General features: G+C 45.3%; 1 protein-coding gene across 1 annotated transcript; it reads left to right on the top strand.

Annotated features, from left to right (window-relative positions):
- Positions 1-3,304: 3,304 nt before the first annotated feature.
- On the top strand, positions 3,305-11,547 carry fxn (frataxin). The gene is made up of 6 exons (XM_072433949.1): positions 3,305-3,436; positions 3,529-3,591; positions 4,191-4,249; positions 4,327-4,447; positions 4,566-4,663; positions 8,075-11,547. Exons 1-6 carry the CDS (start codon positions 3,320-3,322, stop codon positions 8,211-8,213), a joined length of 597 nt encoding a protein of 198 aa, XP_072290050.1. The 5' UTR covers positions 3,305-3,319; the 3' UTR covers positions 8,214-11,547.
- Positions 11,548-12,423: the final 876 nt, after the last annotated feature.

Here is a 12,423-nt window from a genome sequence, read left to right as displayed (position 1 = left end):
ACTAAACTCTGCTCAGCTCTGAAGTATCTGAGGGTCCCAGACGGGCGCTCCGTTTTTGAATTTTTAATGTTGATGCACCAAAGCCTCTTTCTCCACTTGTTCCTCGGACGCGTCTGTTAGTGAGTGGATTTTCTGGACGGGCGTCCGCCGCGTCTGCCTTCAAATGTACAGGCGTCCAAGTCCTGCGTCGGGCACAGATTGGACGTCACTTTAAACACAAGGATCTGAGCTCAAACGCTGAATAAACCTGTGGGAGAATCCAGGATGTTTGCAGGTTTTGGCCTCACTGAGCGTGTGCAGAGGAGTGAAGCAACAGCAGCGCCAAGTTTCAACAAATGATCTTTTAGAGACAAGTCTGTTTGTAGCTCAGGCTGTGTTCATGCTGTGTTGCAGAGCCACCGCTCACGTTAGGCACAAAGCTCGCCGTTTGGAATGAATGACACAGTAGGTCATTTGTTCCTTTTACACTAGGCCTACTTTCTTTAGTCGTCTTTTCATTTCAACTAAATCTAGGACTCTAGTCTTGCCACATGTTTAGACATGCCCGGGGCCACAGTTTAGACTGTTTAGATAAGCCAACCTGCGGGCCAGTGGATCTGACCACTCTTCCTGAGCGGGTGTCAACCGCCAACCTTCGGATCAGAAGGCGAGCACTCTACCACGGAGCTACTACCGCCCACTTCAGACACATCAGGGGCCCAGCCCAGAGGGGTTTAAACTCCACATACTTTTTTGAACCACAAGAAGCAGAATCTTCATATTCAACCAGACCCCTAAGGATTGTGATTCAAGCAAAATATCAAATGAAATAGCCTGTAGGAGCCATTTTGACTGCTCTTCATAAGTGCACCTCCAGCCACTATGGGGCGCTGTTGGGTAGTTGTTGGGAGTGGAAACCCCAGGTATAAAGAGGGCAGGAAATGGCACCAGGTGTTGGAAGGTGCAGAGCCATATGATTTTTGACCGTGTCGAATGTTGGTCCACATGTTATTGTGGTGAGCCAAATAAATCCATTTGAACCATTTCACGGGACGACTTTCTGATGCTTTGGAGACTCACGTGTTTAAAACCTCTTTACACCTTCAACCAGTAGTGGCTGTTTTGGCAGGACAAACCAGCCTCTACATAACCTATATGTGAATATTGATTTAATATATAGACTATTTAATTTTATATAAATGAAGTTGGCTTATTTAATCCAATCACTTTTACTTTTGTGTTATTCACTGAACATTGAACACCTTAAGTCTGCTTCATGTCCATGTTTAGTCCTGACTCTGGCACCAGCAGGAGGCCGGTCCATGTTTAGTCCTGACTCTGGCACCAGCAGGAGGCCGGTCCATGTTTAGTCCTGACTCTGGCACCAGCAGGAGGCCGGTCCATGTTTAGTCCTGACTCTGGCACCAGCAGGAGGCCGGTCCATGTTTAGTCCTGACTCTGGCACCAGCAGGAGGCCGGTCCATGTTTAGTCCTGACTCTGGCACCAGCAGGAGGCCGGTCCATGTTTAGTCCTGACTCTGGCACCAGCAGGAGGCCGGTCCATGTTTAGTCCTGACTCTGGCACCAGCAGGAGGCCGGTCCATGTTTAGTCCTGACTCTGGCACCAGCAGGAGGCCGGTCCATGTTTAGTCCTGACTCTGGCACCAGCAGGAGGCCGGTCCATGTTTAGTCCTGACTCTGGCACCAGCAGGAGGCTGGTCCATGTTTAGTCCTGACTCTGGCACCAGCAGGAGGCCGGTCCATGTTTAGTCCTGACTCTGGCACCAGCAGGAGGCCGGTCCATGTTTAGTCCTGACTCTGGCACCAGCAGGAGGCCGGTCCATGTTTAGTCCTGACTCTGGCACCAGCAGGAGGCCGCTCCATGTTTAGTCCTGACTCTGGCACCAGCAGGAGGCCGCTCCATGTTTAGTCCTGACTCTGGCACCAGCAGGAGGCCGGTCCATGTTTAGTCCTGACTCTGGCACCAGCAGGAGGCCGGTCCATGTTTAGTCCTGACTCTGGCACCAGCAGGAGGCTGGTCCATGTTTAGTCCTGACTCTGGCACCAGCAGGAGGCCGTTACAGTGATATATTCTTCTAGAAGCAAACGCATGAATGAGTCTTTCCAAGTCTATTTTAGACTCTATGTTTTTGATACGACAATGTTTTTTAAATGATAAAATGCAGAAGATATGATTGATTTTCTGTGGCTGTTGAAGTTTAAGTCTTGGTCTAAAATTACACCTACATTTCTCAAGTTTAGTCAAATCAAATGAAAAGCTTTGATATGTACGGTATGTATATGCACGGTAAATAGACACTTTTGGAATGTACATTTGGCGTCAGGTAAAAAGGCATAAGAAAGAAATGGATGACACAAACCTCAAGGATCAAGGACTGGACTGACATAAGAACAGACATTAGACGAAAGGAATAAAATGACATTTGGGACTTAATTTGGAAATAGACACATTTGAAAGATCTTTATATTAATTTAAATTTGCCATTATTTATTTACATTTTCTTTGGATGTTTAGTTGATGTTTATTTGTATTTTATTTTCACTCTGGTCATGTTCTGTTCTGGGTTTTGTGTTTATTCTGTCATTTTTGTTCGTTTGATGTTTGATGTTTGTTGGAGGAACAGGACTTTTATGTTTTTTTACAAATAATAATACAACCAAGAAATTAAACTAAGCAATGATCATCATAACCCTCTGACGGAAATGTTTACGAAGGGTTATAATCGGACCTTTCAAAGGGAATAATATTGAAATTGAATAATTGCATGAATAATCTTGATAAACATTCTACTGCATATCAAAACTAAATGGGAAAGAAAAGGTAATTTTGCTTCGACAGGCAAAGAGTTGGAAAGTGTTCGAGCTCATTCTTCAAACTGCTCACGGTGAATATGTTCTGACATGTTGGACACATATATATAAATAGATATTTTACACAAGTTGATCTACTTCATCGCATATTTTAGCGGCGAGACTTTACAACGGAAGTGGCGATTGCGTGGGATGATGTTGATTTTATGTGCTTTATGTGTTTAAATATATAATCATAGTAATAGTATTTTGAATTAGTTTAGTTTTTTGGATTGTTATTTTTAAATCACCCGCTACGTTTTGACTTTAGACATATATAATATGTATGTTGACAATAAGAAACTGATCTCATTTCTTGGGGGGAAGAAAAAAAGAAAAAAGAGCGTGTACATTGTCATCCGCACCGACAGAGGCCGCTGTCCGCCGCAGGAGCGCAGCAGAGGAACCAGCGAAGAAGAACAGGCGCCCGGTGACAGCTGCGCATGCGCGGCCCCGCTCACGCTCAGACATGAGAGTCCTGCGTGGAGCGGTCAAGCTTCTCTCACGCGCGCGTGACACCGTAACCGCTGTCCCGCTCCGAGCTGTCCCGCTCCGAGCTGTCCCCGGCGCGCGCCTCTGTCCACAGGTGATGTTTTGTTTGTCCTCTTTGTGTTTCCCTCTGTCCTTTAGTCCTCTGGTCCTGTCACGTGACGACTCACGCACTCGCTCTGTTTTCAGGTGAGAAGTGCGGGCTCCGCGTGGGACAGAAGGACACGAGCTGAACGTCTTTGGGACACACAGGTCTGTCCTCCACGGTGTGTGTGTGTGTGTGTGTGTGTGTGTGTGTGTGTGTGTGTGTGTGTGTGTGTGTGTGTGTGTGTGTGTGTGTGTGTGTGTGTGTGTGTGTGTGTGTGTGTGTGTGTGTGTGTGTGTGTGTGTGTGTGTGTGTGTGTGTGTGTGTGTGTGATAACTACAATTTAATCAATCTCTCACTGCACTGTTTACTTTCTGCACTACAACTGTAAATGTTGTGTCCATAGTAAGCCTGTTTTTATCCTATAATAGATTTAAATATTTCTTCTTTAATGCATGTTGTTTTATATTGTTTTATGTTGCAGGTTACTATGTTTGAGGTTTGTTCATTGGCAATAAACCTTTTCTTATTTTCTGATTATTTGATATTCAACTAGTCTCGATGAGTCACTTTATCATTATAAAGTAAAGAATGAATAGAAAATGTACATCAGAACCCAGCGGTGGGAGCTCCACACTGAACACTATAACATCATGTGTGAGGCACCACATGGTCTACAGCACAACACAGACACTCACTACACTCACTACAGTCACACTGATGCACTGCTGGTGATGCGGGTGTGAGCAGCTTGTGTCTGTGTTAGAGGAGGACTGTGGCAGGTGCAGGGTGGAGCAGAGACCTGTCCCTGAGCAGCTCCGTCAGGTAAGAACCCCTCTGTGTCTGCACTGAAGCCTGTGAAAGCTGCTGCTGCCCGGTGTGATCAGACGTGTGTCCCTCAGAGCGCTGTCAGAGGCCCAGTACGAGGCCCTGTCCGAGGACACGCTGGACGCTCTGGCAGAGTACCTGGAGGACCTGATGGACCAGCCCTTCACTGGACCTGACTGTGACGTCTGCTTCTCTGTGAGTTTTAAACACAGACAGGAGCCACAGCGGGTGTGGCCCGTGGCTGAAACACTCATGAGAAAGACATTGGGGTGTTTAACAATGTGATGCTGACCACGAGCGTGTGTGTGGACAGAACGGCGTGCTGACCATGAAGCTGGGCGCACAGCACGGCACCTACGTCATCAACAAACAGACGCCCAACCGCCAGATCTGGCTGTCATCGCCTTCCAGGTCAGAGCCTCTCGTCTGCCCGGGTCAGACCAGCACGCTGACCCCACACGCACGCACACACACACATACACAGACGCACACACATACACACACGCACACACATACACATACACACACATACACAGACGCATACACATACACACACGCACACACATACACACACACACACATACACAGACACACACACGCACACATACACACACATACACACACACACACAGACACACACACATACACACACATACACACACACACACAGACACACACACATACACACTCACATACACACACATACACACACACGCACACACATACACATACACACACGCACACACATACACACACACGCATACACACACATACACACACACATACACACACACACGCACGCACACACATACACACACACACACACACACACACAAGTAGAACCACAATGATCCTCCTCAAAACTGTTTTGCCCTGAACAGTGAGTCACAGAGTCAGTGCCCTCGCCGTGCCATACGTTTCCCTCAGACTTTTATATTCCAATACTTTTTTGAAAAAAGGGTCTTAAAAATGTACCAAATGGATAATGTTTTTACTCTGGATAAGAAAATTTATGAAATTTCATGTTTATCCACAAAGAACTTATTTATAAGTCCATTCTGCTCTAATAACTTCATCCATCCAACTGATCAGAATAGAAATATAAAGAACACATTCTACTAAAGTATTACATGTTTCATGACCTGGACCTGCTGCAGCAGCACAAACATGATCAGATCCACATCCTTCTCACCTCCAGAGGAGCAGCACAAACACATGATCAGAAGTATTATTACACCTCCTTTAAAGCCTACGGGCCACAAAAATCTTAAGACTTTTTATTTTTTTTTCCTTAATCGATACTGTGACTCCATATCGAGTTTGTGACGATATATCGCCGTATCGATATTTTGAACACAACCCTAGTTCAGACCACACCCTGAACGCACGTATATATACATATTCATGTGCAATACTGATTTAACCATGTGCAATACCATCATATTCATGTGCAATACTGATTTAACCATGTGCAATACCATCATATTCATGTGCAATACCATCATTCATGTGCAATACTGATTTAACCATGTGCAATACCATCATATTCATGTGCAATACTGATTTAACCATGTGCAATACCATCATATTCATTTGCAATACTGATTTAACCATGTGCAATACCATCATATTCATGTGCAATACTGATTTAACCATGTGCAATACCATCATATTCATGTGCAATACTGATTTAACCATGTGCAATACCATCATATTCATGTGCAATACTGATTTAACCATGTGCAATACCATCATCATGTGCAATACTGATTTAACCATGTGCAATACCATCATATTCATGTGCAATACCATCATATTCATGTGCAATACTGATTTAACCATGTGCAATACCATCATATTCATGTGCAATACTGATTTAACCATGTGCAATACCATCATATTCATGTGCAATACTGATTTAACCATGTGCAATACCATCATATTCATGTGCAATACTGATTTAACCATGTGCAATACCATCATATTCATGTGCAATACTGATTTAACCATGTGCAATACCATCATATTCATGTGCAATACCATCATATTCATGTGCAATACTGATTTAACCATGTGCAATACCATCATATTCATGTGCAATACTGATTTAACCATGTGCAATACTGATTTAACCATGTGCAATACTGATTTAACCATGTGCAATACCATCATATTCATGTGCAATACCATCATATTCATGTGCAATACCATCATATTCATGTGCAATACTGATTTAACCATGTGCAATACCATCATATTCATGTGCAATACCATCATATTCATGTGCAATACTGATTTAACCATGTGCAATACCATCATATTCATGTGCAATACTGATTTAACCATGTGCAATACCATCATATTCATGTGCAATACTGATTTAACCATGTGCAATACCATCATGTTCATGTGCAATACTGATTTAACCATGTGCAATACTGATTTAACCATGTGCAATACCATCATGTTCATGTGCAATACCATCATATTCATGTGCAATACCATCATATTCATGTGCAATACCATCATGTTCATGTGCAATACCATCATGTTCATGTGCAATACCATCATGTTCATGTGCAATACCATCATGTTCATGTGCAATACCATCATGTTCATGTGCAATACCATCATGTTCATGTGCAATACCATCATGTTCATGTGCAATACCATCATGTTCATGTGCAATACCATCATGTTCATGTGCAATACCATCATGTTCATGTGCAATACCATCATGTTCATGTGCAATACCATCATGTTCATGTGCAATACCATCATGTTCATGTGCAATACCATCATGTTCATGTGCAATACCATCATGTTCATGTGCAATACCATCATGTTCATGTGCAATACCATCATGTTCATGTGCAATACCATCATGTTCATGTGCAATACCATCATGTTCATGTGCAATACCATCATGTTCATGTGCAATACCATCATGTTCATGTGCAATACCATCATGTTCATGTGCAATACCATCATGTTCATGTGCAATACCATCATGTTCATGTGCAATACCATCATGTTCATGTGCAATACCATCATGTTCATGTGCAATACCATCATGTTCATGTGCAATACCATCATGTTCATGTGCAATACCATCATGTTCATGTGCAATACCATCATGTTCATGTGCAATACCATCATGTTCATGTGCAATACCATCATGTTCATGTGCAATACCATCATGTTCATGTGCAATACCATCATGTTCATGTGCAATACCATCATGTTCATGTGCAATACCATCATGTTCATGTGCAATACCATCATGTTCATGTGCAATACCATCATGTTCATGTGCAATACCATCATGTTCATGTGCAATACCATCATGTTCATGTGCAATACCATCATGTTCATGTGCAATACCATCATGTTCATGTGCAATACCATCATGTTCATGTGCAATACCATCATGTTCATGTGCAATACCATCATGTTCATGTGCAATACCATCATGTTCATGTGCAATACCATCATGTTCATGTGCAATACCATCATGTTCATGTGCAATACCATCATGTTCATGTGCAATACCATCATGTTCATGTGCAATACCATCATGTTCATGTGCAATACCATCATGTTCATGTGCAATACCATCATGTTCATGTGCAATACCATCATGTTCATGTGCAATACCATCTTGTTCATGTGCAATACCATCTTGTTCATGTGCAATACCATCATGTTCATGTGCAATACCATCATGTTCATGTGCAATACCATCATGTTCATGTGCAATACCATCATGTTCATGTGCAATACCTGTAAATAAGAGTGTTCTATTTTGTTGTTTTTTTGCAGTGGCCCGAAGCGCTACGACTGGACCGGTCAGCGCTGGACGTACGCTCATGACGGACGCAGCCTCCACCAGCTTCTGTCCTCTGAGCTCTCCAGCATCTTCAGAACCCCATTGGACCTGTCTCACCTGCCACACTCTTGACCCCGTGGACCTGTCTCACTCGTGACCCCGTGGACCTGTCTCACCTGCCACACTCTTGACCCCGTGGACCTGTCTCACCTGCCACACTCTTGACCCCGTGGACCTGTCTCACCTGCCACACACTTGACCCCGTGGACCTGTCTCACCTGCCACACTCTTGACCCCGTGGACCTGTCTCACCTGCCACACTCTTGACCCCGTGGACCTGTCTCACCTGCCACACTCTTGACCCCGTGGACCTGTCTCACCTGCCACACTCTTGACCCCGTGGACCTGTCTCACCTGCCACACTCTTGACCCCGTGGACCTGTCTCACCTGCCACACTCTTGACCCCGTGGACCTGTCTCACCTGCCACACACTTGACCCCGTGGACCTGTCTCACCTGCCACACTCTTGACCCCGTGGACCTGTCTCACCTGCCACACTCTTGACCCCGTGGACCTGTCTCACCTGCCACACTCTTGACCCCGTGGACCTGTCTCACCTGCCACACTCTTGACCCCGTGGACCTGTCTCACCTGCCACACTCTTGACCCCGTGGACCTGTCTCACCTGCCACACTCTTGACCCCGTGGACCTGTCTCACCTGCCACACTCTTGACCCCGTGGACCTGTCTCACCTGCCACACTCTTGACCCCGTGGACCTGTCTCACCTGCCACACACTTGACCCCGTGGACCTGTCTCACCTGCCACACTCTTGACCCCGTGGACCTGTCTCACCTGCCACACACTTGACCCCGTGGACCTGTCTCACCTGCCACACTCTTGACCCCGTGGACCTGTCTCACCTGCCACACTCTTGACCCCGTGGACCTGTTTTGTATTATAGTGGTTTGTTTTTTTTATCACCCAATTTCTCGATATTGTTTTAAGATAAATAAATGGATTTAATTCAGTGTAATAACTTTGAAATGACATCTTGAAATCATCTCACGACCTCCAGCTTATGGGGTCACGACCTCCAGCTCATGGGGTCACGACCTCCAGCTCATGGGGTCACGACCTCCAGCTCATGGGGTCACGACCTCCAGCTCATGGAGTCACGACCTCCAGCTCATGGGGTCACGACCTCTACTCTGGAACCACTGGTCTAAAGAGCTGCACACGACATCACAACATTTGACCATTTTTGTAGCGAATGAAAATAGTGAGTCCTGGAATCGTCTCCAATGAGAGCTCAGACATGGCTACAGTCTCTAGGCCACGGGCACACCACGGATACCACAGATATACCACGGGCACACACGGGCACACACTGATACCACAGATATACCACGGGCATAGGCGACCCGGGTGGTTGGCCAGAGGTGGAAGTTTAACGCTGACATATTCAGTGTTTTTCTGAGTTCTTTGGCACGTGGCTTTGACTCACTGCTGGAGCTCAGTGTTCTTCAGTGTTCTCAATGTCTCGGTGTTCTTCAGTGTCCTCAGTGTTCTCAATGTCTCAGTGTTCTCAATGTCTCAGTGTCCTTCAGTGTCTCGGTGTTCCTCAGTGTCCTCAGTGTTCTCAATGTCTCAGTGTCCTTCAGTGTCTCGGTGTTCCTCAGTGTCCTCAGTGTTCTCAATGTCTCAGTGTCCTTCAGTGTCTCGGTGTTCCTCAGTGTCCTCAGTGTTCTCAATGTCTCAGTGGTCTTCAGTGTCTCAGTGTTCTCAATGTCTCAGTGTCCCTCAGTGTTCTTTAGTGTTCTCAGTGTTTTACGATCGTTTTTATCTTCATGACATTAGTATGAACACTGACCCTGTGAGGCCTGTGTAGTTCTTACTAAAGTGAGAAACGACTGCTACATTTGACCGTCTGAGCAAAAGCATCGTTTTTGTTCTGCCCATTCGTTCAGTCAGTGCGTAACCTCTACAGGTCATTACAGGTCAAACTATTCAAAATGACAAAGTGGACCCAGTGTACGGTCCGGGACCCGCCCCTGACCCCGCCCCTGACACGCCCGGGTCAAAGTCGGAACATACCGAACATTCAGATAATTTCCGTGTGTTCATTTGTCAGCTGAAGAGAGTTTTGTGCTTCGCTCATTAATTCTGCACAAATGCCGTTTTTCAATCACGTGATTTTATTTGTTTTGGACTTTCTATTTTCCTCATCATTTGTTTAATAGTTTATAATAATATAGTATATAATAATAGTTTGTTTTCGATACAAACAGAGCGTGTATTTCCCTGATTGGCCAATCAATTAGCAAATTAAATGAAATAAAATAAAGGCCGATCATTTTGGAAACAGAATCTTTACAGATGTAAAAAGACATTTAAATGTCAAATCATGAAATCAAAATGTCACAGGTTCGTTTTAACTTAATGACGGCTCAGTCCAAAAAATGTGTTCCAAAAACACTTAATGACTATAACACAAAGTATTTACAGGATCCAAAAAACTCACAGCAACGACAGTGACAGGGTCTCACAGTGACAGGGTCTCACACAGTGACAGGGTCTCACACAGTGACAGGGTCTCCTCAGCTCTTTCTCTTCAATAATGAGCAGAGCTCCTTTTTAAACCCTTGGCCCCTCCCCTGGCCCCTCCCCTGGGCAAACCATTTAACCAGTGATGGGGGTTAAACACAAAAATCATATTGTCCCTTTAACTTAACATGAAGTCTCAGTCGTCCATTTGGCTCAGACGTTATAACACGAGACAATAAGACATTCAAAAACATGTGGAGTTCTCTGGTCTGGCCCAAGCACTAGTGCTTTAAACCTGCAGCAGGTGAGCGTGGTGCAGGCGCAGAGTGTGCACCCTCCAACGCTCCACTGCGGGAAAAGTGTCCGGGCAGCGGGGAAAAGTGTCCGGGCAGCGGGGAAAAGTGTCCGGGCAGCGGGGAAAAGTGTCCGGGCAGCGGGGAAAAGTGTCCGGGCAGCGGGGAAAAGTGTCCGGGCAGCGGGGAAAAGTGTCCGGGCAGCGGGGAAAAGTGTCCGGGCAGCGGGGAAAAGTGTCCGGGCAGCGGGGAAGCAGTTCAGGGAAGTGAAGGATCATGATTTAGTTAACTGCACACTCCGCAAAGCGTGCGTTCCCGGCTCTCGGGCCGTGAGAGCCGGGAACACACGCCGGGGGAAGAAATGACGGGGCGGTTAGGACGCACCGTCACACCAAAGAATAGAAAATGTCAGATTTTAGTCAATAATAATAACACTTAATTTATGAATATTGTAAGACGATTTTTATTTTGTTTAATTTGGATGCTATTGGAACTATTTGTGGGGCGGAAGGATATTGCTCACGGGTGGTCACGTGGGAAGAGAGGAGAAAGAGTTCGGTCTACGCTTTTAACCTGTTGAATGAAAAGTTTGGAGCTGAAATAAAAACTGTTCTTCTCCTGGCAATTATTTTACACCCACGACAAATGAACACCCGCACAACAACGTGTGTTACACTCAAGCCCCCAGTGGCCAAGATGGCGCCCCATTCAAGTCAATGGCAGCTGCTGAGTGGCGCATATCGCCAATTAGCCTTTAGCTCTTCGGGCTAACCCTAACTCATTTCAGTTTATGTATACTGACATTGCTGAACTCCCTGTAAGTGCTGCTGGAAACAGATTTATACTACCCAAGGTTCAGAATAAGCGGTATCACAAAATGCGACGCAATTTCTCTCAAATGCGATGCGTTCGTCATAAAAAAGTGTGTTTGTACATACATACATACAAAAATGTGTGTTCAATTGTGTAACAAAGCGCCTAAAAGTACTGATCACTGTCAATCGATCGTCAATAATCTTTGGTGACGTCATTTCCGGTGAGTGTGTCGCGTTTTCAGAGCTGTTCGTTCTTAGAGCCTTTTACCGATTAATCCACGAATTATACACACTATTTACGCATCATATACACGAAAGTGAAAGTTTGATTTCTCCGCAAACAATCCGGAGCCTCAAGCCGCTCGCTTTTCAGTATTTCGTGGATTAAAAAGCCCTCCTCACTCTCTAGCTCCAGCCTGAACTAGCCTAGCGTAGCCTAGCCGCTAGCGTCATGGCTGGATCTACCTTTACCTGTTTGAGCTGTCATATGTCGGGTCAGAACCCTGGCTCCTTCTCTGATGATAGGTGCGTGAAGTGCAGTGTAGTGGTAGTTTTGGAGGCCAGGGTTACGGAGTTAGAAGCGCGGCTCCGCTGTTTAGAGGAGCTTAAGTCCAGTTATAGTTCGGTTTTAGCGCGAGGGCTACCGGACCGCGCTGCAGGGCGTAGCATTAGCATTAGCAGTAGCA

This window comes from Eucyclogobius newberryi, unplaced genomic scaffold (genome assembly GCF_026437365.1).
Source record: "Eucyclogobius newberryi isolate DKJ021-1_F unplaced genomic scaffold, fEucNew1.0.hap1 SCAF_6, whole genome shotgun sequence".
In the NCBI taxonomy this organism is placed as follows: domain Eukaryota; kingdom Metazoa; phylum Chordata; class Actinopteri; order Gobiiformes; family Gobiidae; genus Eucyclogobius; species Eucyclogobius newberryi.
This window is presented reverse-complemented; position numbering and strand designations above follow the sequence as displayed.